Below are 26395 nucleotides of genomic sequence, written 5' to 3' on the forward strand. Positions count from 1 at the left end.
CTCCCACCCATTTTTTTCTCCTGGTTCCATGAGGAGTATAAAATATTGTGACCATTGTTGCCATTGGAAATATTTATTATCTTCAAGTATGTTTCTTAGTTGTTCAATTTGTTTCCATGAATCTTTTTATTTTTTATTATTAATAGCAACATAACATAATGTTACAGTGTTTACATCAGTTATAACAGAGTAATTCAATAGTCACATATTTTGTACGGTTCATGAGATTCGTCATAGGTGGTATAATGGACAACAATGAGTGTGGGGAGCTAACGTGTTGGCTACCAGAGCATGTGCACCACATTTTACATCTGTTAAATGTCCATGGAGGCTTCAGCGTTAGTGACTTGTGTAGTAAACGGTAGGTCGCATGTGTTCAAACATAAACCTCAAAGTGTCCAACCACTCCATTGTTCCACTAAATGACAGTGAAAGTGGCTATATACATGTATATAAGTGCAGATTCTAGGGTAATATTAAGCAAAACAGTAGCATGCAACAACAAGGAAGTACAATGGATTTAGGAGCCCAGTACAAGCAATTCAGTGCCCCCGTGTGTGAGGAGTTCCCCGAATAGGTTACAAAAATATCCACTCATGTAGCGATTAACTTGTGTCTAAATGTGCAGCACCACTACTGAACCAATCTGATTCTATGTGTTTAAGCGTAATAAATGGGCAAATCACCGGTGACATTTGCAGCACATAGTAAGAAAACTATGACCGCTGGGCTGCTGTGAGTAGTTAAGTTGTTGCAATTAGGTCAGAGTCTGTTTCCGGAGTACGTAAAGATATCAGCATCACTTCCCAGCTATCAGAGAGGGGATATTTACGTAAGCCGAGTGCATCCTCTCGTCTCAGTGCCACTCTTGGTTGTTCAATGGTAGGTGTTAGGGGATCTGAGCCGCTGTGTATCTTGTATAAGGTTACCCGCTCCCTCCTGACACTGAAACCGTGTCATCTTGACTGGAGGTTGTATTGTCTAATAATGTGTGAGTCGTGGCAGCCCAAGCCAGTAGTATCTCTTGGACATTTGTTATCTTTTCTCATTTTCCTCCGATGTGATTCTTCTGCACTAGCTCATTCCACTAACTCTCTTCTCCATGCCACTCCTGTTAGGGGTGGGGACTCAACCGGTGTATTGCAATACACCATTTGGCTACAGTAAGGCCTAGTACAGTGTAGCGTCTTCTGAGTTTCTTTTCTCTGTCTCTGGGAGGACCCCTAATAGGCAGTTTTTAACTGTGTAACTTCCCATCCAGTCACCCTCCTAAGTTGACCCAAGATTGTATACTAGAAGACCACTATTCCTGTGCAGTTCCATAATATATGTATGAAGTCCGCCACTGCTGCTTGACATTTGGGAAAAGATGTCTTCCTGGAGGGATAAATGAGATGGAGGTGTTGTGGTGAAAGATATGTGATGTGTATAATATTATACTGTATCTGTTTAAACCTTGCACATATGGCTGTCTTATGGACCCTCTAATGAATTCTGGACCATTCCGGTGGGGAGATTGGTTCCTCACTGTGTTGTTTCCAGATGTCCTCTATCCGCAATGGATTGAGTTGTTTATCAGAGCGTAATGCACTGTATAAGTGCGTGATCGGTCGGTGTCCAGCTGTCATTGCTAATAGGGTGACAATGGTTTGTGTGGGCTCAGGTTCCATGGGAATGTTGGCCACAGTTGTTGTAACGTAACTGCCCTTGTAGCATATAATAGGCATTGCCCTGTGCCTAGGGTGAATGTAACTTGAGCCTCCTATAAAGTAATAAAATGCCCTTCTGGGTGGAGATCTAATATCATTTTTGAGCCACCCTCCTGCCAGTTATCTATTGCCATTATTTGAGCAATACGCATAAAAGGAGAGATTGACCATATATCCATAGCAGAGGCATAGGGTGCTCTTTTAAGTACCTGTCTTACCGCTCGTTCCCATATCCTTCCCATTAGACAAATTAAATGTGGAAGTACTTTGGGTACATTTGTGCCCAACATCATAAGCTCTCCTAATTTGTGTCCATCATGGGAGCCCTTCAAGAGAATTTGGGACAGATGTAGCAAAGGGTTTTACCCATTCTGTCCTTATGGGAAAATGTGTTCGTACATATGGCCCTTTGTTCCCAATTTGTCTCTCTGTCCAGCCAGTGGATTGCATGCTGCAACTGGGTGGCAAAGTAAAATAATTCCAGTTCAGGGTTCTCCATGCTGCCTTTATTCCATTCCCTCCAAAGTGTGGGTAGACTAACCCAACATCTCTTGCCATGCCATAGTAGTTCAACCAAGAGCTTATCTAGTTCACAGAACACTTCTTTTGGGATCTCATTATAGGCACCCTACATTACATAAGCAGCGCTCTATCACTACCATTTTTATAAGGGCAATTTTCTCCATCAATGATCATTGCAACGTATTCCAGAACCGGATTGAGGACCACAATCCTGCTACCACTCAACCCATATTGTATTCCTAAAACTGTTGCTCATGGTGTGTGATGTATATTCCTAAGTATTTAACCTTGTCTATCATCTGTGGCAGACCAGACTTAGGCAGACTGAAAGGGGGCCTGCACATCAAAAGACCTAACAGGAAGAAGACTGATTTCATTGTGCTGACCGCAGACCCGAAAACTCCAGGAACTCGTCCATCACATTCAACAGTATTGGGGCTGATATATCAGGACAGTTTAAGTAGATTAGGTTGTCATCAGCTTGTAGGGAGAGACTATGCTCTCTAGTGCCCACTTGTATACCCCAGCCGCTCAGGACCTGAAGAAGTCTGAAGGCCAATGGCTTCATGGGTATAGCAAATATCAAGGTGGAAAAAGGGAATTCCTGTCTGGTTCCCCATTACAGTACTAGTTCTACTGATACATAACGTCCCATGCAAACTCTGGCTGTAGGATGTCCGTACAGCAACTTGACCTATTGGATGAATTGGTGGCCCAATCATATCTTCTATAATAGAGGCTTCTAGCTGCAGATTCCTTACCTTAGAATTTTCTGGCGTCAGCTTGGAATCCGGATCTTTTGCAGAGCAATACCATGGCTCTCGCCGTAGGGTGGTGAAGTTTGGATCAATATATACTCCCAATTAAGGAAATCAAAGGCCTGCTCGATGTCAAGGAAGGCCAGTGCATACAGGGCCTCCTGTAATGCAGAAGCATGCAGCATGTGTGCCAGGTGACGCTGGTAATGCAAGGCATTTCTGTGTGGTATAAAACCTGGCTGATCCTCGTGGATCAGACCCGGAAGGTATGGGAGGAGGCGGGTGGCCAAGATGCTACTAAGGAGGTTTATGTTGATATTTAAAGTTGAGATGAGCCAATACGAGCTGGCTTCGAGGTGGTCTTTACCTGGTTTCGGTATCAAATAAATCAGTGCTTCCACCATGGACTTTGGACCCTGAGCATTTTGTCTGTGAGCACTTTCGGTAAGACCTTTTAAGTCTTGAAGGGCAAGCCGTCGCTTCCCCCTGCTGTTGCTGTTTTAAGTGTTATCGCTTCTAATAATTCCTTTTTACTTATTTGATCCCCTAACTCCTTTTCTTCAGCAGGGGAGATGGTCGCCAGAGGCAGATTATCTAGGTATTTATTTAGCTCGCTTACATCTCCTACTCAGCATGGCTGTGAGTATACAGTACATCGGTGCTCAGCGAAGGCCTCATTGATGGCCTGTTGTGTGTGTACCTCACAACCCTCTCGGTCTCGAATGGACAGGACCAGCCAAAAGGCCGACTCAGATGTAATCAACCGAGCCAGTAACCACCCTGTTTCATCCCCCTTTAAGTACCAGCGTTTTCTGCCTGCAGCTTTATCATGTTTCTCTAATTGTACTCAGAGGTCATTGAGCTTACTTTTCAGTTGGTCTCAAACTGTTGTAGCAGAAGGGTCTGTAGGTAGTTGCTTCCCTATCCTGTCCAACTGTGCTTCTCTTTTTGTGAACTTAACTTCTAGCAGATGACATAAATCCACCAAGGTAGACCTACAGATACTCCTAATCACCACTGTCATGGTGTCCCATTCTGTTGCCCGGGTCCCTGCTGTCTCCCAGTTTTCTGTAAAGTAATGTGTTAAGGTTGTCAATATTATATCACAGAAGGCAGGGTCTGTCAGAGCTTTGGCATTCAGTCTCCACAGGGGGACGCTGAGAAGAGAATAAGTGACTAAAACCTGCAAATGGTCAGAGATGTACCGTGCCAAGTACTGGATATTAGCTATGTAATGGGCGGCTGCCTGCTGCTGTTATAAAAAAAGTAATCTAGGCTACTTTGGGTAGCTGTAGCAGGAGTGTGGCAAGATAAGCGCAGGTGTATGGGTGATGACGGCATCAGTCAGTTCTAGGGTGTGCAACACTTGCTGTAGTGCAGCAGTTGCTTGAGGTTTCATTCTGGCCCTAGGTGGCGATTTTTTGAGCTCTCCATTTAATATACAGTTGAAGTCACCTACTAGTCTAACCTCATTAGACTGCGGGATCTGGGCAGCCCGTAACACTAACCATAGAAAAGCACCATTGTCCATAGTAGGGCCATAGACGTTGATGATGCAAATATCCTGACTGTCCGGGGTTCCCTCAAGGATGAAATATTTCCCATTGTTAGCCCAGCCCTCCCTTGTGGACTTGAAAGGAATACCCAGGGCGACCCATATCAGGTCCCACCTCACACATCCTAAGTAGGACATAGCAAAGAGTTGACCTCACCACCTCCTCTGTAAGTGTTGAAGACATCTCCCCATAGATGTGTTTCTTGTAATAGGGCCATTGCTACCCCATATCTTCTAAGATTTGAATATACCATGCTTCTTTTCACCGGGCTATTTAATCCCCTCAGGATCTTGTATTTGGTTCTCTGGGCTGTCATTAGTGTGTGGTAAGCAGTCTGTAATTACCCTGGACTTGCGAAACAGTGATGTAATGAACATGACTGTGTGTCTCCTCATGCACATCACCCTTCTCCGCCCCCCCGCTGTGCCTAACACAGTATATCCGCTGAGTCTGTGAGAAGCAAGAGAACATAAAACTAGAAAGGAAAAGCATAAATCCAACTTTAAACGTATATAGTTCACCAACTCCCCCACACCTACAGACAGTAGTTACTAAACGCTGCTGCTCAACCAGCTGTCAAGAGGGCCGTGAAACCCGCCTCAAAATCCCACTTCAGATTCTAGCCTTAACTAAAAGTTAGACAACTTGAGTAAGGCAGAAACTGACTGGGACCCCTAGTGTCTTCTCGTCGCAACCCCAATAAATGAGCTCAGCAAGTCGCTGATACTCAGGTCCTGGACTGTCCCGACCAAACATAGCCCTCCCTTCCTTCCCCTGTCGTTTCCCATCTCCGGGGTCCCCTACACATCTTCGATTGTAGTTCCCTGCAAGTGTCTCAACCTCTGGGTGTTTCAAACCCTCTTCTCCCTGCATAAATGAAACCTTGTGTAAGGTAATGGTCTCAACTCTGTTCCCATCCTGGCTTTGTTACCTATTGATCAGTCCGTCATCAAGCCTTCAACTCTGGGGTTCCTGGAGTTGACTCAGGGGAGTGAATGGGTTCTGTATTTCAGCCGTTCTTGTTGAGTCTGGAGCGTCCCATCTTCAGCAATTAGGATTCTGTTGACAGTGAATTGTGAGGGTGACTGCCTCTGTTGCGAAAGTATCTTCTTTGGACTATTAGAGTGCAGGGAGTCTTTACGTCTCAGTTCATGCCTTCCTGAAAAGTGTGCTCACTGATCCAAATCCAGGCAATACATCCATTCTGCAGCCTCCTGAGTGTTCTCAAAGAAATGCAACTTACAATTATGTTGGACTCGCAATCTTGTTGGGAACAAGAGACTATGGGCCTGATTCTAACTTTGGAGGACGGTGTTAAACCGTCCCAAAAGTGGCGGATATACCACCTACCGTATTACGAGTTCCATAGGATATAATGGACTCGTAATACGGTAGGTGGTATATCCGCCACTTTTGGGACGGTTTAACACCGTCCTCCAAAGTTAGAATCAGGCCCTATATTTGATATTATGTCCTGTCATCATCCATTTAGTCAAGAGAAAGTTGCTTCTGAGTTCCTGGACCCTCTGGGAGTAGTCAGGGAATTTGTGGAAAGGGGAACCCTCACTGGTGGGGGGCCGTGAGACAGTACATATTAAAGGATTATGCCCCTATCCCTGTGGTTTAACAGCTGTGCTATAATCGCCCTTGGTAGGGTGCCAGAGTGAGGCCCCGGACCTAGGTCCCTATGTGCCTTTTCTACCATGAAAACCCTTGAGAAGTGCATGGGCTGTAAAGCTGTGGTGATCCAGTCTTCGAGACAGAGTTCAGTGGAAGGCCCCACCACGTGTTCTGGAAAACCCAGTAGTCTCAGATTACTTAATCTGGAGCGACCCTCTACATCATGGGTACTCACAAACATTTTCCCAGGGGCCGCACTGTTTGGTCTGTGATGTGACCGAGGGCAGTATTGATGCCAGCAGGGCGGCGGTCAGAGAGCTGGTGGTGGGGAGGGTTAGTGATAAAGTGGTTGTAGGGTAAGTGAAGCATAAACATCTGGTGTCTGTATTGCGTAATGTGAAACCAGAAACTTGGGTATAAATCCCGGCTTCTTCACTTAACCAAATTGTGTGATCCTAGGCAAATGTTTGACTTCACTTTTCCTCCTTTTTCTTCATCATCACATATAAGCACCTTGAAATACATCTTCAGGATGTATGCTGCAAAATACCTTCTGTGTCTGATTTAATAAAATATAATGTTGTTCATGCACAATAGAAACCCAGCCCTCCCAAAGAGTTCACATAACAGCTAGCTTGCCTCTTAGTTCACATTGTTGTCAGGGTGTGGGGGAAAGTGGGATGAAAGTTTCTTAACCCCTTCGCTGCCAGGCCTTTTCCCCCTCCTGTGCCAGGCCTTTTTTTGCCTATTTGGGGCAGTTCGCGCTTAGGCCCTCATAACGTTTTGTCCACTTAAGCTAACCAAGCCAAATTTGCGTCCTTTTTTCCCAACATCCTAGGGATTCTAGAGGTACCCACACTTTGTGGGTTCCCCTGAAGGAGGCCAAGAAATTAGCCAAAATACAGTGAAAAGTTTTTTTTTTTTTTTTTAAATGGGAAAAAGTGGCTGCAGAAGAAGGCTTGTGGTTTTTCCCCCTGAAAATGGCATCAACAAAGGGTTTGCAGTGCTAAACTCAGCAGCTTCCCAGCTTTCAGGAACAGGCAGACTTGAATCAGAAAACCCAATTTCTCAACACAATTTTGACATTTTACTGGGGCATACCCCATTTTTACAATTTTTTGTGCTTTCAGCCTCCTTCCAGTCAGTGACAGAAATGGGCATGAAACCAATGCTGGATCCCAGAAACCTAAACATTTCTGAAAAGTAGACAAAATTCTGAATGCAGCAAGGGGTCATTTGTGTAGATCCTACAAGGATTTCCTACAGAAAATAACAACTGAAAAAGAAAAATATTGAAATTGAGGTGAAAAAAACATCAATTTTTCTCTACGTTTTACTCTGTAACTTTTCCTTGCAATGTCAGATTATCGAAAGCAATATACCGTTACGTCTGCTGGACTCCTCAGGTTGCGAGGATATATAGGGCTTGTAGGTTCATCAAGAACCCTAGGTACCCAGAGCCAATAAATGAGCTGCACCCTGCAGTGCGTTTTCATTCTATACCGGGTATACAGCAATTCATTTGCTGAAATATAGAGAGTAAAAAATAGCTATCAAGAAAACCTTTGCATTTCCAAAAAGGGCACAAGATAAGGTGTTGAGGAGCAGTGGTTATTTACACATCTCTGAATTCCGGGGTGACCATACTAGCATGTGAATTACAGGGCATTTCTCAAATAGATGTCTTTTTTTTACACACTCTCCTATATTTGGAAGGAAAAAATGCAGAGAAAGACAAGGGGCAATAACACTTGTTTTGCTAATCTATGTTCCCCCAAGTCTCCCGATAAAAATGATACCTCACTTGTGTGTGTAGGCCTAGCACCTGTGACAGGAAATGCCCCAAAACGCAACGTGGACACATCCAATTTTTTGAAAGAGAACAGAGGTGTTTTTTGCAAAGTGCCTACCTGTGGATTTTGGCCTGTAGCTCAGCCGGCACCTAGGGAAACCTAGCAAACCAGCGCATTTTTGAAAACTAGAAACCCAGGGGAATCCAAGATGGGGTGACTTGTGGGGCTCTGACCAGGTTTTGTTACCCAGAATCCTTTGCAAACCTCAAAATTTGGCTAAAAAAAACACATGTTCCTCACATTTATGTGGCAGAAAGTTCTGGAATCTGACAGGAGGCACAAATTTCCTTCCACCCAGCGTTCCCCCAAGTCTCCCGATAAAAATTATACCTCACTTGTGTGGGTAGGCCTAGCGCCCACGAAAGGAAATGGCCCAAAACACAACGTGGACACATCACATTTTTTCATAGAAAACAGTGCCTACCTGTGGATTTTGGCTTGTAGCTCAGCCGGCACCTGGGGAAACCTAGCAAACCAGTGCATTTTTGAAAACTAGAAACCCAGGGGAATCCAAGATGGGGTGACTTGTGGGTCTCTGACTAGGTTTTGTTACCCAGAATCCTTTGCAAACCTCAAAATGTGGCTAAAAAAACACATTTTCCTCACATTTTGGTGACAGAAAGTTCTGGAATCTGAGAGGAGCCATAAATTTCCTTCCACCCAGCGTTCCCCTAAGTCTCTCGATAAAAATGATACCTCACTTCTGTGGGTAGGCCTAGCGCCCACGAAAGGAAATGGCCCAAAACACAACGTGGACACAACATATTTTTTCACAGAAAACAGGTGTTTTTTGCTAAGTGCCTGCCTGTGGATTTTGGCCTCTAGCTCAGCCGGCCCCGCGGTGGGCGGGGGGGGGCAGAAATGCCCTAAAATAAATTTGACCACCCCCCCCCCTCAAACCCCGCTGCCCGGGAGCGACCCTTGCCTACGGGGTCGCTCCCCCTGCGTGACATTGGCGCCAAAAAACAAATCCCCGGTGCCTAGTGGTTTCTGCCACCTTGGGGGCAGATTGACCTAAAATCGCCCAATCTGCCCCCAACGGGGGCAGAAATGGTCTGAATACAATTTGCCCCCCAGGGCAGCGACCCTTGCCTGATGGGTCGCTCCCCATCTCTAAAAAAAAAAAAATAAAAAAAAAAAATAAATAAAAAAAATTGCCCTGGTGCCTAGAGGTTTCTGCACCCCCGGGGGCAGAAATGGCCTAAAATAATCCCACCCCCTCCCGGAGCGACCCTTGCCTATGGGGTCGTTCCCCCTGCGTGACATTGGCGCCAAAAAAACAAATCCCCGGTGCCTAGTGGTTTCTGCCCCCTTGGGGGCAGATTGACCTAAAATCGCCCAATCTGCCCCCAAGGGGGGCAGAAATGGTCTGAATACAATTTGCCCCCCAGGGCAGCGACCCTTGCCTGATGGGTCGCTCCCCATCTCTAAAAAAACAAACAAACAAAAAAGAAAAACCACGAAAACAAAATGTGCCCTGGCGCCTAGAGGTTCCTGCCCCCCCCGGGGGCAGATCAGCCTAATAATAGGCCGATCTGCCATGGGGGGGGCAGAAATGGCCTAAAATAAATTTGCCCCTCCAACCCAAACCCCCCCCTCCCCCCCGACCGGAGCAACCCAGGCCTACGGGGTCGCTCCCCCCCTGCGTGACATTGGCACCAAAAAACAAATCCCCGGTGCCTAGTTGTTTCTGCCCCCTTGGGGGCAGATTGACCTAAAATCGGCCAATCTGCCCCCAAGGGGGGCAGAAATGGTCTAAATACAATTTGCCCCCCAGGGCAGCGACCCTTGCCTGATGGGTCGCTCCCCATCTCTAAAAAAAAAAAAACAAACACAAAAAAAAAAACACAAAAACAAATTGCCCTGGCGCCTAGAGGTTTCTGCCCCCCTGGGGGCAGATCGGCCTAATAATAGGCCGATCTTCCCCCAGGGGTGGCAGAAATGGCCTAAAATAATCCCACCCCCTCCCGGAGCGACCCTTGCCTATGGGGTCGTCCCCCCTGCGTGACATTAGCGCCAAAAAAACAAATCCCCGGTGCCTAGTGGTTTCTGCCCCCTTGGGGGCAGATTGACCTAAAATCGCCCAATCTGCCCCCAAGGGGGGCAGAAATGGTCTGAATACAATTTGCCCCCCAGGGCAGCGACCCTTGCCTGATGGGTCGCTCCCCATCTCTAAAAAAACAAACAAAAAAGAAAAACCACAAAAAAAAGAATGTGCCCTGGCGCCTAGAGGTTTCTGCCCCCCCGGGGGCAGATCGACCTAATAATAGGCCGATCTGCCACAGGGGGGGCAGAAATGGCCTAAAATAAATTTGCCCCTCCAACCCAAACCCCCCACCCCCCCGGAGCAACCCATGCCTACGGGGTCGCTCCCCCTGCGTGACATTGGCACCAAAAAACAAATCCCCGGTGCCTAGTGGTTTCTGCCCCCTTGGGGGCAGATTGACCTAAAATCGGCCAATCTGCTCCCAAGGGGGGCAGAAATGGTCTAAATACAATTTGCCCCCCAGGGCAGCGACCCTTGCCTGATGGGTCGCTCCCCATCTCTAAAAAAAACAAACCAAAAAAAAAACACAAAAAAATGTGCCCTGGCGCCTAGAGGTTTCTGCCCCCAGGGGAGGCAGAAAGGGCCTAAAATAATTACCCCCCCGCGCTCTGGGTGCACAATTTTCTCCACCCCAGGGCGTTCGCTTACTTTGTGGCCAGGCGCGGTCCTTGCCAATAACCTCAATGCAGACCTGGCCTTGCTTTCTTGGACGCTGCTTCTCGCTGGACAGTATCAGCTAATCGCCTCCCTGGCTCTTAGTTTTACTGCTCAGTCTGGACCACTGTCCTCAACTCCATTCAGGTGAAAGACTTCCTACAACCCTGGGTCTTCCCTTCGAAAAGGCCCAGCCCAGCTTGCCTGTTCCTTTCCATGGCTACGGTTTCTCTGGCAGGGTCTTGGGGGTGTCCGTTACCAAGGAAAATATAACTCCCAATTAATTAGCACTTATATTGTGGTCCCTGGGCTCCGGAGATTTCACGATTCTGCAGGATTGTGTCAATCCGCTTGGGAGCTCAGGTGTGGCACTGCTATTTTGCCATCTTGCAAGGCCATGCCACCCTGTCTTAACTTAATGATGTTCTGTCTTAGAACTTGTGCAATTCCTTTTGCTTGCTGCGATTTTCTGTGGCAGGGTCTTGGGAAGTGTCCATTACTAGAGAAAATATAACTCCCAAATAATTAGCACTTATATTGGGGTCCCTGGGCTCTGGGTATTGCAGGATCATGTTGATCAGGTTGGGAGCTCCGTGAGGCACTGCTAGTCGGCCATCTTGCCAGGCCATGTTACCCTGTCTTAACTTCTTGATGTCCTGTCTTAGAACTTGTACAGTCCAGATGATAAGTCCCGTAAGTGGAACAGTTTTAAGTTCTGCTCTAAACGAATGTCGCTTTTGCACTCTTTTAAAGTTACTTAAGAGGTGGCAGAGATACTTCCTGCACCGAAAAAGGTAAGCCCAGTGCTTGTTGAGACCCCTTTACAAGTGACTGTCAAGCAGTGCAACATTTAAGCACATCCTGTTACCCGTAATTACAATTTGAGAACACCATTGCCTCACTGTATGCATCACGAGCAATATTTTAAAACCAGGAAATCATTTGCACCATACCTAAACTACACATATAATATAAAACATATGGTATGTAAACACCCACCAATTTAAAATATAATGAGGCAATTGATAAACACATTGAAGCAATCATTACTCTGCTCAGTGCATGTTTGTGACCCATTCAATCCGTGGTCCGGAAGATGCTGTATCCTGCGTTCACCTGAAGAGCACTCCCACAGAACATGTCCTGCAGAATATTTGTGTCTGAGCTCACCTTGACTGTTCAGCATAAGTGAGGTACAAATCATCTTTAGTACTTGCAAGCAATCCATTCTATTATATGAAGGAGTTCTATTTCTAGGGTTTACCAACTTAAAATGCTTTTGACAGGGTGATCTCAAAAGGTTTTAAACCCCACTCTTTTTTTGTGGCATCTCCTTGTAGGTAAGTGTCAGGTGGATGCCCCACTGTCCTATGCTAAGCCAATAGATGAGAGGGGTTTTTATTTCTTTGTGGTAGTCTTTATGTCCAGATGCCCTGAATGGTTACCCCATGTACAAACTGAAGTTGCTGGAGGCTAATTTGCATTAGCTCTCCAGCAACTGCCCTGCCTGTGCTTGATCTGAATTGGATATGAAAGAAATGTGGACACTTTTCCAGAGCAGAGACCATGACTTGGAAGTGAGGAGGTGTTTGGGGTGGACTCAGGAACTTCATTAACTTCAGTGGGGCCTGTCATGTACCAAGCAAATATTAAGTGAAACTGGGAAAGCCCCAGCCTTTGTCGTCATAGCCACACAGGCACCGTTCCAATGAGAGGAAAGATACCCCCAGTGCAGTGAAGGATTTGAATGACCACAGAGGAGGGAACTATTACCCTGGCCACTCATCTAGGTGGGCACACAGGCTCTGCACAAGGGGAGAATGTTTTAAATCTTTTCAGTTTTGAGAGTGAGTGGCACTGAAGGATTGTTTGCAGTATGGCAAACAGGAACTGCTGAAAGAGTGGGCAGGGTTCCCCTCTAAAAGCTTGACCTAATTGGTTTGTGAGTGTCCAGTATCACCTCCACCCATTAGATGGTACCAGACATAAACAGGGCATCCGAAGGGCCCCTCCTCGGAAACACTGTCTGAAGTTGCTAAAGATCAGAAGAGATCTGTACATGCTGTCTGTGACCTGCTCCCTCTTGCCTCCCATGACATAGAAGTGGACTGCAAGGGTCTGTTGTCTGACCTCCTGTGTGGTTACAGGGGCACAACAAGCTGCAAGAGGCTTTTTTTTCTAGACATGCTCAGCTGAACAATAGCTACTAGACTGGGACTGAACTTTCTTGACCTCTACCTGACACCCCTTTTTTTAAATATTATTTTTATTGGGGCTTTGCACATAAGGAAAGGTCATTTGCGGGGTGTAGGAAAACAGGATATTGTTACATACATGTGATATGAAAATAATACCCGGCCAGAGAAATTAGGTGATGCAGTGCTCATAGCTGACATTGGGTGAATCACTCATATTACAGAAAGGGTGCCAAAAAGGATAACTTAAAAGAATAGGAATAACAACAGATCATGAACATTAACAATAATCATTGAGTAAACAGGGAGAGTTAGGGGGGTGGTGGGGTCAGGGATGTGACAACAAGGTTGGGATATTGTAGATGATCATGGTAAGGGGGGTGGGGGAGGTAGGGGAGCACGCAAAGCATACCTAAGTGACAACAGTATTGGGTGCAGCTCAAGTACAGAGTGGAGGAGCAGCCCATTGGGGAAAGCGATTGGGGTGTGTGGTCCCTCATAGGACCTTTAATTAAGTGGGGACGTGGCAGAGGCTAGGTGTCCAGTTGGGCGGGGGTGGTTGTTCTTGAGAGGTGGACTGTGAACCGTGGGTGGGCGGGTCAGTAACATGGATGAATTGCGTACGTATAGTGTCCCACGCTGGGGATATTGAGCATCGGCGAGTCTGTCGTACTTCCTCATAGCAAAGGGCAGCACTCTCCACTGCCCCCCATTTCCGCAACTCCCTGTACCATGCCTTTATAGAGGGGTGCACCTGGAGCCTTCCAATGTAGAGTGATCGTGCACTTAGCTAAAAGTATGGTTAGGCTTGCGAACCGTGTGCGAACAACATGACGTTTCTGGCATTTAAAAATGCACAGGGCGCAAGCCTCCCAAGAGTTGAGGTTGGTAATTTCAGTAGCCACTCGTAGGATAGCGTATCCCTGCTGCTAGAAGGTAGACAGTGCAGGGCATGTTCACATCATGTGCGATGAGGAAGTGGCCCAAAGTTAAATTGAAATCTTTCTAAAGTAGGGAGAATGAAGTAGGTGTCCATGTGAGATCCGGTCCCCAGCCATGGTAATAGAGCAGTTCTGCCAGTTTTGTAAATCGCTGATGGAGTAATGGGCTGGATAACTCGAGAAGCCCACCAGGGGAAAGTCAGAGTGTACCTGGGGTTTTTTGTTAGAGTGCGGAGTCAACGAAAACATCTGTGAGCTACAAACACCTGCAAGGAACAGGGCGATTCCGATGCGGTTCGTGGAAAGAGGATACTTCGAATAGAGAGGAGAGGGTGGGAAGTGATCGCATGCTTCCCCCAGGCTGACATCAGCAGTTCACCTGGCCATCCAGTGAAGTTGAGCAGCCAGATAATATAACTGAAAGGAGGGAGCACACGGTCGCCTGTCAGCAGTTGCAGTTTTTGCAGAGCGATTCTGCAGCAACCGCTGGTCGGAATGAGTTGGATAAGTAAGAAATCTAGTTCCTTAAACAGTGCTTGAGGGGGAACTACCTGAAGTTTGGTGAAGAAGTAAAGATGGGGCAACAAAACCATCTGCAATAGTGAAATCCCTACCGTGATGGCTAGGGGCAATTTGACCCAGAAGGAAACCAGGAATTTGAGCAAAGACAGAAAAGGGTGTAGGTTTTCCACAGAGGTCTGCCGGGGAATGGTGTTGAAGGACTTATAAGTAACGTACTGCTGAAGCATCCTAGGGGAGGGAGATGCCGTCCATGGTCATTTTGATTGGCGTGAGGGTGTCGGGCAGCGAGTGAGTAAATGGATGACTTATCCCAGGTCACCTGAAGACCCTACACCTCAGTGAAAGACCGCAGGGCATCCAGGATCAGAGTCGGGGGTCATCTGGGCGTCTCGTAGGTATAGAAGGAGGTCGTCCTCATAGAATGACACTGCATGCATCCAGTCCGACAGAGGTATACCACATTGGCCCCCGTCAAGGTAGAGTAAGGCAGCTAGGGGTTCTATGGCCTTTCAAAAAGCAGTGGCGACAGGGGGCATACCACGCCCAATCTTGAACATCTCTGATATAAGGTGCCCTGCCCATACCCATGAAAGGGGTGCTGCATATAAAGTTTGTGTATAAGCAAGGAGACTGGGGCGCACTCCCATTTGCCTGAGTACACAAAAAAGAGAGGATCAGTCCAGGATATCAAAAGCCTTCTCCAGGTCTAGGACCATGCAAACTGAGTGTGGAGATTGGTCACAGACCTGGTCCTGTACATGGAAAAAACAGCGAAGGTTGTGGGAGGTACTGTGTACTGGCACAGATCCGTTCTGGTCTGGGTGAATGAGATCAGAAAGGATTTGTGCATATCTGGCAGCTAAGATCTTCACCTGGATTTTATGGTCTGTGCCTAAAATAGCAGTAGGGTTGTGTTGAGCCCTGGCTGGGTTTGGGGATCGAAACAACAGGGATTCTCAAAGCGAGGACGGTAAGAGTTAGAGCCAGAGAATTCTCACTGTACATATTGGATAGGTGGGGCTCAAGGGCAACAACAGGTGTGCAGTAATATTCTACGGGGAGGCTGTCAAGGCCCGGGGTTTTATTTCTGGATAAGTCCTGGATTGCCTGTTTAACATCGGTAGGAGCAATGAACATATTGAACGCCGTCTGAGTAGGAGTGTCAATGCATGGAAGAAGAAGATGCATAGGAATGCAGCAATTGTTACCTCCCTCGGGGATCGCCACAAGTGACCAGTACAAAGAGGAGTAGTAGGCATGAAAGGCAGATAGAATGCCAGATTGTGTATGAAGGGGGGGTCCCGGAGGGGGATTGAAGCTCAAGGACAGGGGTCTTCTTCTGTTCTTGGTGAATTAGCCAGGCATGTGGGTTTTAGTCACTTAGGAGGTAAACTTGTAGCTGCGTAAGCTCTCCAGTAGGAAGGCAAGCTGCTGCGTAGTTTCCTCTAAATTAGGGGGAGCAGGAAGGGTTCAGCTCAGCTCTGCGTTCCAGCGGGGATTTGCATCTTTCAACTCCCTCAATCTCCTTGCCAGGTGCATACTGAACTCCAACAAACTCCTGTAGGCAGTTTCCACAAGTGACAACTTTAAATGCGTCTGACTCATGGAGTCCATTGGAGGCAGTGCCATCATTTGTTTTGAAGAAGTGGTGAATGTTGGCGGTCGGGGCATCCTGGACTGCCGGATCCTCGAAACATACATGAGGAAGACGCCAAGTGGGAGTCCGGTGGTGAGGGGAGCCCCATTGAATGTCGAGGACATGGGCATTGTGATCTGAGACCACTCTACCAAAATAATTTGGGTGTCGAAAGGTGAAGGTAAGCAAGTGGGAACAGAGCATAGGATCTAAACATACATATAAGTCATAGGTTGGGGAATAAAAGGAATAAACCTGGGCTGATGGGTTGAGGGACCTCCAGTCATCCACTAGTGACCAGTGTCAGCAAATCTGGAGGCCTGAGAGGAAGAGGGGGAGCCGTGGAATGGTGGGTGGGAGTAGTCAAAGTGGATGTCAAGGGTACAGCTATAGTCATCCCCCAGGATACAAGGAAGGTGGGTCTTTTGGGACAGAAGTTAGGACAGTGTAGTCGAGAGGCATCTTGGTCCACATGTGGGGCATATATGTTCCAGAGTGACACAGGGGTGCAGCTGATACATCCATCAAGAAAACATGTCAGCCTCCCTTGTCTGTAATGATGTAGGGTGTTTGGAAAGGAGTCCCCGGGTGGATCCATTTCAGTGCTCCTCTGGCAAATGATGAGTATGCAGTAGCATATATAAAGACCTGTCAGCACTTTTGCAGCTGGGGTAGTTCCATGGAAGTGTCTCCTGTTAAAAGACTATGTGAGGGTGCTGGCCTTTAAGATAACCAGGAACAAATGAGTGGAGCCAAGTGTTGAGAGATTGGAGTTGATCTGTTTTCCCCTCCACCACCAATCCCCCCCCCCCCCCCCCCCAGCATGCCACTAATGCATACTTATCTCCTACGGGAGCGTCCTTTGGCATCGTCTGTCCAGTCCTCAAGAGTGCGGACTCTGTCGTGCAAGCCAGGGATGGCCTGTGAGTTGTTTGAAGTTTGGGGATGTAGCATGGCCAGTATCAGCTCTCCTTCGGCCACCTGGACTTTGAGTTTCCGATGGTCATCCCTAAGATGAGTAAGTTCCATGACCAGAGAGCCCTGGGCAGTCTCCATGGATTGCGTGAGTTTTCAATAACTGCCAGTATGTGGTCTATGTGTTATTTGGGAGACTGCAAGGAGGCAGCATAGGAGTTGTGAAAGAGGGTGTCCGGAATCGTGGCCAGGGGATGCGGTTGTGGGGTCTTATGCATGGACATGGAAGCTATTGGTGATCCATGTCGTATTGTGGAGAACAGGAGCAGAGACCCTCCTCACAAATGCCAGGCCTGTCAGTGGATTTTGTGGATTTCACCTGAGGAAGGTGGTGATGGTCCCAGTCATCGTGTCAGTGCCACCAGAGGGTACCTTAGGATGATTAGCCAGTTCAAAGGAGCAGAGAGGTCCCCCAGCTGGAAGGAAAGAGCAGTCCAGGTAAGTGATCCCCCGCTATCTCCCCGGGGCTGATCAAGTCCCTTCAGTGGTTCCTGCCTAGTGAAAGGAGACGCTGCCTGCATGTAGTCCACTTAGCAGGCAGAAGAGGCCTGCCGGGGCCAAAACAAGCAACCTGTGCCTTCCAGCCGCCGTAAATGTAGGGTGTATCAACTCGATGCCTCCAGAGTGGGAAGCGAAGTCTGCCAAAAAGGGCGGGAGGTAGGCTAGTGTGACATAGTAAGCACACGCTGAGGAAAGTTGGGTGCCTGCTTCTACGCACAGGAAGCTGACAAATGGGGTCCCTGCCCGGCCTCTACCCGCACGCTGCACCCTCAGGGCACATTTCAAATGCTGGGAGCAGGCGCAAGAGTGGCCTCCCAGTTATAGGTTTCCAAAAGTCACTGAGGTCGCATAGGGTTTTGTGGGACGAAGAGACCCAAGAGGTGCTCCTCAGGATGTGTCACTCTGTGGTGAGCAGGCTTATCAGACAGTGAAAGGAGCGGCTCTGTCTCCCATTCCAGCGGCTCAGGCGAATCCACCCACAGTGACGGGACCGAGTCTTCGGGGCAGGGGCTATCAATGGGGGTCGGGCTGTGGCACTGGTGGTGTCGTGCCAGTTTCAGGTGGATCAGCAATCTCTGGCCCCCAAGGTAGTTAGCAGCAGTAAGCAGTAAGTATTGCAGAGGTCACCAGTTAGCTCCGAGAGTTGCAGGGCGAAGGGGGGCGCGCAGCTGCCATGTTTGTTGCGGTGCAGCCACTTCACTGATGGAGCGGTCTCGTCTCCTAAGGTGGTCTGCCGAGCAGCAGGTGCAGCAGGGCTGCCAGTGTGGGCCCTGCAGATGCTGGGCTCAGAACAAGATTTGTGGACGATGGCAGGGTGCCTGCTTGGCCACGCCCCCCTACGTGACGTCCCATGATTCTTTAAGCTGTTTCCTCTGAGGTCTTTGGGCTCTTAAGTGTCCTCCTGTGGTTGTTTGGGACCAGAAGAAAGCTTGGAAACCTCTGAAAACATTTCCTCCAGAACTTCAGGGGAGCCCATGGGAAAAAATTATCTGAACAACTGTACTATGGTGTTGGATTGAATTTGAGCTTTGACCCACTTAAGACTCCCAGGATTTCTGAAAAAAGGACTAAGTCGGAATTCTGATTTGGGACTTAAATTTCTGTGAGAAATCTCCAAAGCTCCAGCGTGACCATCCTACATCAAATATCCGACCTTCTGTTCATTAGCAGTGGCCACACTCTCAGCTGCAGCCCGCTGAGGGAAGATTTTACTTCTCAGAAAAAGTTGCTTGGACTTGGAAATATCAGCCTTTTTCTTCAAAATGCTGACAGATCCCTTGCTTAAGTGGGACTTGGAAACTTTATAAAACTTTTTGACTTCCTGACTTTAACCAGGGGCAGTCTGCTTGTTGTATCCAATCAGGGCTCCATTGCAGTTGGGCTAATATCACATCTAGATTCCAGTCTACTTCTCCCATAGACTACAAATGGTGCTTTGCGCTGTTTGGAGCTGTCGTGTTTTGTGTCACTTTTTCTACTGTTTTTGCACTGCTCTAAATGCTTTATACGTTGCCTTTGATTTACGCCTGACTGCTTTGTGTCACGTTGTAAGGGATTGAGCACAGGTTTATTTAATTTGTATGACATCTACCAGATGGTACTCTTATCCTTTGAGTTGGACACTTATCTGCTCCAAGAACTTATCCACTTCCCTATAGTATCTAATCAAAAGGTGACAAATCCACATGTAGAATTATCCAGCAGAAGAAATAGTTACTTATCTCTGATAATCTTTCTGGGGCATACTCTGTCTACCTGCAGAATCTACACCTATCCTGCCCACCTTCCATTTTGATGCTGGGCGTTGACCTCTGAAATGAATAAAGTTTCAGTTTCGTTCTGTTGTACTGTATATTTGCGTTTTATCTGATACTGTGCAAATCTCTGCTTCTAAAGGGATGGAAAAATGGACTAGGAACAGATTTAAGGACTCTGGGGAGGACCAGTATGGATCCAGTGATGTCCCACTAGCATTGTATCCCATGCTGAAATGGAGCAACACTTACCCATACTAGAGAATTATTATAAAGTTTCCAGGCTGATGACTGTAGATATTTAGAAGGGTAGAAATCTGAAGGTAGATAGCATATCCGCTAGGAAGATAGTTACTGAAGGTAAGTAACATTTTATTCCATGCAAATAGAGTGAATGTAAGGATACGCTGACATTTCTTGCTTATCACAGTTGTTACAGAATTCCACATAAACAAAATCAGCACCCTGCCTCTCTTCTTTTCATATCAAACAACATCTTTAGAACTTTCATTAGATATAACAAAATTCATTAGATACAAGCCGAGTACTTTAAGTCAACTTGAACAAAAAATAAATAATTTGGGAAATCTAGCCAGTTAGTTGTTAACTATGGCCATGTTTGACACTGGCTAGCATCGTTCATACAATGTGTCGACTGGTTGATTGTGACACCATATCCTTGTGTTACCCAGTAGCAAACCCCCGCCAAACACAGGTTGACTTACGAATGTACTACGGCAAGACATTTGCAAAGTGGCTTTGTAGAAATTGGTGCATACTTTCACAAGACACTACAGCCTAGATTTAGACACAAAGGCTGACTTTAAGGGTGACTAGGGCACTTCAAAACACCTGTTAACCAGATTATATGCTCAGTAGCTCCTATAACTTCAGTTACTTCTGCTCAAGAGCTGCGATGAGAAAGTTACATATAGCAATTCTACTCTAACATTTAGGACCATCAGTGAATATCTAACTATGTACATTAAATGATTACTTACTTGTAGCCCTGGAGTGTCATTCTAGGGAATGTCATTGAAATCATAAATAACTCGCTCAGTTCCCCAGCTGTTACCTTGAGAATTCAGAACAGCAGCTGCCTCCTTGTCCTCGACGCTCTCTCCCACAGCAAAAGGGAACTGACTGTGGGAGGAAACTGTGTACACAGTTCATTATGGGCGCTGGAAGCTCCTATAGACATAAAGGGACAGAAGCCTATTTTCACATATTTCCAATGTAAGCTTTTCAGGCTGCACAATTTCCCTTAATGGTAAATACAAGTTTAACATTTTACAAATCAGAATCTGCAATGTAGTCTTCCAATTTTCTCTTCTAGAGTCTGATATTCCACATTTTGGAAAAACCTTGCGTTAGTTAGACTTCCGAAGGGTGCTGCTCATCATATCAGCATATGGACAGAAGCACTCTGTGTATATAATTCTTTAGTCAAATATATTAAGATTAAGGTTTTAAGTGACTGAGTGTGCAGCAGGGTATTATTACATTTTTTTATGATTTTCTGAACAGCTGCTCACTTGGTTCAAGAAGTCCCCCCCCAAATATGTTAATTTGAGTTCTTGTGTTGTTCTGGCTTTTTTTTTTTCCAGAGATCTGAGTTTCCCGTTTGCAGATATTTAACAAATGTTTTGATTGTGCTTAAGAAGCAAATCATGTAAGGGAAATGTACTTTTCTATAGCAGATCTGGTACTCAGTCTTTTGTCTCTTGCATTTTACCAATGTCAACCTAGCTCTGTACCTTGTGTTGTTACATGTTTCACTGTCTCACTAAACAGCCAGATTTATATGTTGCGACGGGTGGAAGTGGTTGATTGGGGATGGTTGGTTGGATGGGATGAAGTCAGTGCAGTAGTGAAACTGATTGATGGAGCTATGGCAATCTGTGGTCCATTAGCCCCACAAATTCTTTGGGCCATTCAGAATTTCCAGCTTAATGTAGTAAGTGATTTATGTTTATTATTTAAAATGGGGATGTTCTTTTGTTTTTTTCGAGCAAGACTTACTTAATCTCATATATGTTAATTGCAGCAAGCTTTAGAAAATAGTGGCCTGTCCACTATTCCACCAGCTGTGCAGCCTAATGAAACTGGCCCCATGAAGACATCAACACCTCAGAGCCAAGAAACACAGCCTGTCTTGAATCATCAGGATACAGAACAAACAAAATCACTAGAAAAGACAAGTCAGAATGGGAGAACTGTCAACAAAAAGAAAGCACAGCATTTGCCAGGTAATAGATACATTTTTTTCAGGATACCAACTATAACATGCACAAAAGAGGCTTGGGATTTTTTTTTCCTATATTTAAACTTTTTTGGTTTGTGTTATGGAAAATATTCAGTGACCTCCAGGTTTGCTTTTTTTCTTTTTTGCACTGTTGAGATAGGACACTTTTTGCTGTAATCCAGCATTAAAATTGAACAGAAGTCGTGAAATGTAGCCAATTTGATACAGTTACTACATCAACCAAAAATCTTAAAATCATTTAAGATGTAGGTTGCGGGATGGTGTAAGGTATAGTTGACACAAAATGTCTCTCAAAGAAATGTGACCAGGTCACCAAAATGCTTTACTCTCATTAAAAACAGATAGCATGTTTTCACAGAAGTTGGACCTTCTTTAGAGTTTGAAAGTATTTTAAAACAATATTCTTACAAGTTTTTTAAAGATAAAATGTAAAGGTGAAACAAACCATATATCCTTTTGTATGTTGTCACTTATCCAATCTCAGACATATACATAGACATGTATGTTATTCCACTTGAAATCAATAAAGTACAGAAAATCAATATTTCGCTTATTTTTCCAAGAGAAACTAGAGTAGTGTCTTCATGCCTCCCATGCTATACCATTTTTGTTCGGATAACCTCTGATTTTGTATGTAATTCTTTTAGCCTCCTTCCACTGACCCAGCATTGTACTCTAGTTTTGTACAGGGTGATTACAGGATTCCCTATTTTTGGGCTAAACCTTTTCTTGCAACAACCAAAACACTATATATCTTGTGTATTTCAAGATACCCAAGCCCCCCCACATTCCTAGCAAAGTTTATCTAAGGGACCGTTTAAGGGTAGTGCCCATTACCAAGTAAATTTGTTGCATGAGTTTATTGCAAAATTGTTGTGTTTCTGGGCATAGTCATGCAATGTGGTAAAATGTGCCCTCTTGAGCAACCTGATACCTGAAGGGCCAGATTTGTGGTCTGTAATAATATACTGTTAGAAATTGGGTTTTTGGTTGGCTAGGGTCTGCCACAGCCAGACAGAACCCACCACTCTAGTCAAGGCAAGTCAGTTACACACCAAAGATAATCTGTGCTCACCCCTGGTAGCTTGGCACATAGGAGTGAGGCTTATCCTCAGAGGTCATGTGTAAAGTGTCTGCGCAAGACACTCACACCAGTGACCCCAATAAGTACACCACAAAAGAGACTCCATGCAGGATTATATAAAAAATAAACTGCATTGCATAAAAACTATAAACCAAAACACCATAATCAGTACTTATATTACCAATTAGGCAATTGTCAAACCATCATAGTGCAATAAGGGAAACACTTATATTTTAATCCTGCCGTAAACACACCCTCCCAATGCATTCAAGACAAGACAGACCTTGCAAATATACTCATAATCCTAACAGGGTAACAGCAACATATAATATGACATCAGGTCCTGAAACGCTGAGGGCAGACATATCCTGATAAAAGGCAGAATTATAGAAACAGTCACCCCAAATCGCCTTCTACAGGAAGGTCATAGCATGTCTGCACTTTCTGTATACAGGAAGTAAAAACCCACTACGTCCAGCCCAGGAGCTCCTGGGCTCCTGCCACCATAAATACGGTAAAGAGGGCGCTCGGCAGGAACGGGGCGTCCGTCTAAGGTTCCCTCCCATCCTGCAAGGTGGACTGTGAATGCCCCCAGGGGTTAGTCACACAAGACGGGTGGAGGGCCCACAATCTCTCGACTTGGGTGGGGAACTTCGTTAGTTTCCCCACATGTTAATTCATGGAGGGCTGTTCTGGCTGCTGCAGGCTCCCCCAACCGGGGAAATGCAGTAATCTCTCAAGCAAGCGTCCTGGCTCCATGGCCGGCTCCTGACTCCCAGGCCGGCTTCTGACTCGAAGCCCAGCACTCCCACCTGATCCGGGCAGGTTCCACTGCAGACAGGGTGGCTGCCCGCAAGCACTCTGCCAGCCGCTGAAGTTCCATCGCAGCCCTTCCTGAAGCTGTCTCCCCATGGTGAGATGGCTGCTCTCCTCTGCCAGCCCACCGCTCCTCCTTCTCATCGCCGGAGGGAGGCTGAAGAACCTGCTGGTGTCTAAATCAGCGAACACAGGCAAAATGGAACTGTCGGTCCTGGTTGGCGCTGAAACATCTACTGGACACGGAGTGTGTGCATCGATTCCTCGTGCCCAGGCTGCCCTAGGAACGCTTGCATGATAAAATATAGGTAATTACTAAACTATAGAGACCGCTATAGCGTATGCAGACAAGTCGGCAAAAAAGGTATGAACTAAATTTTCAATGACATGCTTTCACTTTCTTTCCGTATTTTATACTTGCAGTTCACACTGCATGGAGGGAGTTTCTCTTGGTGAAACATCAGCTACAAAAACATGGCATCACCTATGCTATGTTCTATCCTGCCCCCCTTGAAATAGATCACAATGAGCCAAGCAGATTTTTAACTCTCCTGTGCTGCCTCAATATTTCTGAAGACCATCAGACAGCATAGAAACAAAGATAGCGCTGATCAAGGAGAGACTAGTGTACACAATAATACTGGGGACTGATCCTGCAGAATGCAGTATAAATGACAGCATATAATCATACTCCCTACGTGGTAGTCTTTATAAAATCAGTACCATATGTTGAACTCTGCTCACTTGGTAGTATTCAACCTAAGGTGCAATGACTATTACACTGTTATATTCCACTTCTTGTTAGCTGTTCCTGGCCACCTCTGCGTCATCGGGGGCGCTTTGCTGGAGCACTGGATATCTCCCATGAATAAACCTACGTTGGTAAATTCCACAATGTCATTACTGTTAACCAAATTGTGGCCCTTTTGTAATGGTGTATTAGTGTTTTGTGAGAGAGGAGGGTGGATAGACTCACTGGTGGCTGGGGTACCAGTGTGCATGGGAAGAGTGGGAATTGTTGAATTAATTTGTTTCAGGTAGCGCACACGAGGTCAGTGTCAATTCTTCATTGCTGTAACAACTAGTTTACACCTGCAGAGAGTGTATAACTTAGAACACCTGTTTAGTCCATTTGTGCGCATGGCCTTAAGCCAAGATCAATCCCAATCATAAGTTTCTAACCTGGTACATTATTGGTCTAAAAAATACCCGTAAGGCCAGACAGGTCTTTGTGTGTCTGCTGAGGCAAAATGTTTCACTGGTGTTCCTCCAAGAGACACATCTCTTCTCGTCTACTGAGCAACTCTTACACAATAGATGGGCGGCTCATCTTTTCTCATTCTCCTACTCGACCTATGCTCCAGGGGTTTCAATACTGATTAAAAAAGGCATAAGGTTCCAACACCTAAATACTGTGTGGGACTTCTAGGATAGATACATTATTGTCCAGGATATACGGGACGGCAATCATATTTCTTTGATTAATGTATACAACCAGAGTATTGATGGTCCTCAATTTTTTATACACTATGGGTAAATGTGATGAAGCAGTCCCCTAAATCAATCTTTCGGGGGAGAGACTTTAAAAATGTCCTCACTCCTAAACTAGGTAGGCCACATCAGCCAACTGACTATGACTGCAGCAAATACAGCCTTGAACGGAATAACATCAGCGTACAGTTTGCTAGACTTGTAGAGGTTACACTATGCTACACACAGAGAGGGCACATTTAAAACCTCTGCTCATATTATTTGGCCACGTCTAGATTACTGGCTGGACACTGGTGATATTAATAAATGGGCCACTGGAATCCACAATTTAGCCAGAATCTTGTCCAACCATGCACCAGAAGACTTGACTATAACATTCCCAGGTATGCACTCTTTACAAGTGCAGTGGAGACTGCAGCAAGACACACTGAGAAATAGTGCATTCCTTAATGAATATAAGCATGAGATATTAGAATATTTTACAATAAATGTTAGGTGAGTTGCTAGTATGACTTTGGTCTGAGGCATTTAAAGTGGTGTAGGTATTTTCAGTTTAAAATCACGTGGTATACTTAGATCACAAAGGAAACAGATGACCAACTTGAACAAGATATCAAAGTACTCAGTTAAACAAGGCAGTTTACATTGCACTCGTCATTCCTTGCAAAGATGAGAGAAAATATGTCCGAATACAATGAGTTGTCAATTAGAGTGGTCAAATTTCTTGATAAGTACGCAGAGGCCAGAAGTTATTTTTACTCTTCTAGCGCTACGAGTTTTGTATCCGAATTCCTGCTTTTATGGAGCAAGGGTCAAATTATGTATATGGGTGTTTGGATAAACTGCAACATAAACACAGTTAGAAGGGAACATTATGCCCGGGCGATTTCTCGATTAGAAGACAAGGTAGAACATTGGAGAAATCTCCCACAGTCCATGTCAGAACACTTTGCAATCTGTAAAATGATGCTCCTTCTCCAAATTTTATATAATCTTACTAAAGCTGTATTTCAGCCTGTACAATCCCTATTCACTAGATTAGTTTGGGCAGGCAAGCAGGCCTGTATCACATAGGAAGTACTGACATTACCTTATAATCAGGTTGGGTTTGCTGCACCCGACATAGAATTAATTATATTATATGGGGCACAAGCCCATTTTGATAACTGCCTTTTCTGCTTCATCTAGTGATAGTCTGATAATGCACACCCCACCCCATTATAGACCATGATCTGGCAAAAATCCTGTAAAACCATTTCTGAAATGAACACCTTGCAGTCTACAACTCTGGCGAGGCAAAAGCTAAAAGACAGAAAGAACCTAGCACTCCTTTACTCTCTATCTATTTCTCTGTGTGGTCACCTAGTGATACCACTAACTTCTAAGTCCACAGCGATAACTCGATTAAAGAAACTGAACATCGAACTTTAGAACTCTCTCATAATTGTTTCTATATTCAAATGACCATGCTAATGGACAGTGCTGAGCGAGTGCC

The 26395-nt window shown here is 45.7% G+C and overlaps 1 protein-coding gene across 3 annotated transcripts in view; it reads left to right on the forward strand.

The window, feature by feature from the left end:
* The window catches only part of ZNF236 (zinc finger protein 236), a 1086161-nt gene that overhangs the window by 184387 nt on the left and 875379 nt on the right, over positions 1-26395 (forward strand). For all 3 annotated transcript variants that reach the window (XM_069218833.1, XM_069218835.1, XM_069218834.1), the window contains one exon: positions 21291-21492. In XM_069218833.1, the coding sequence (XP_069074934.1) occupies positions 21291-21492 (202 nt within the window). The remainder of the gene's footprint in view (positions 1-21290; positions 21493-26395) is intronic.

Source organism: Pleurodeles waltl, chromosome 2_1 (assembly GCF_031143425.1).
Source record: "Pleurodeles waltl isolate 20211129_DDA chromosome 2_1, aPleWal1.hap1.20221129, whole genome shotgun sequence".
Lineage (NCBI taxonomy): Eukaryota > Metazoa > Chordata > Amphibia > Caudata > Salamandridae > Pleurodeles > Pleurodeles waltl.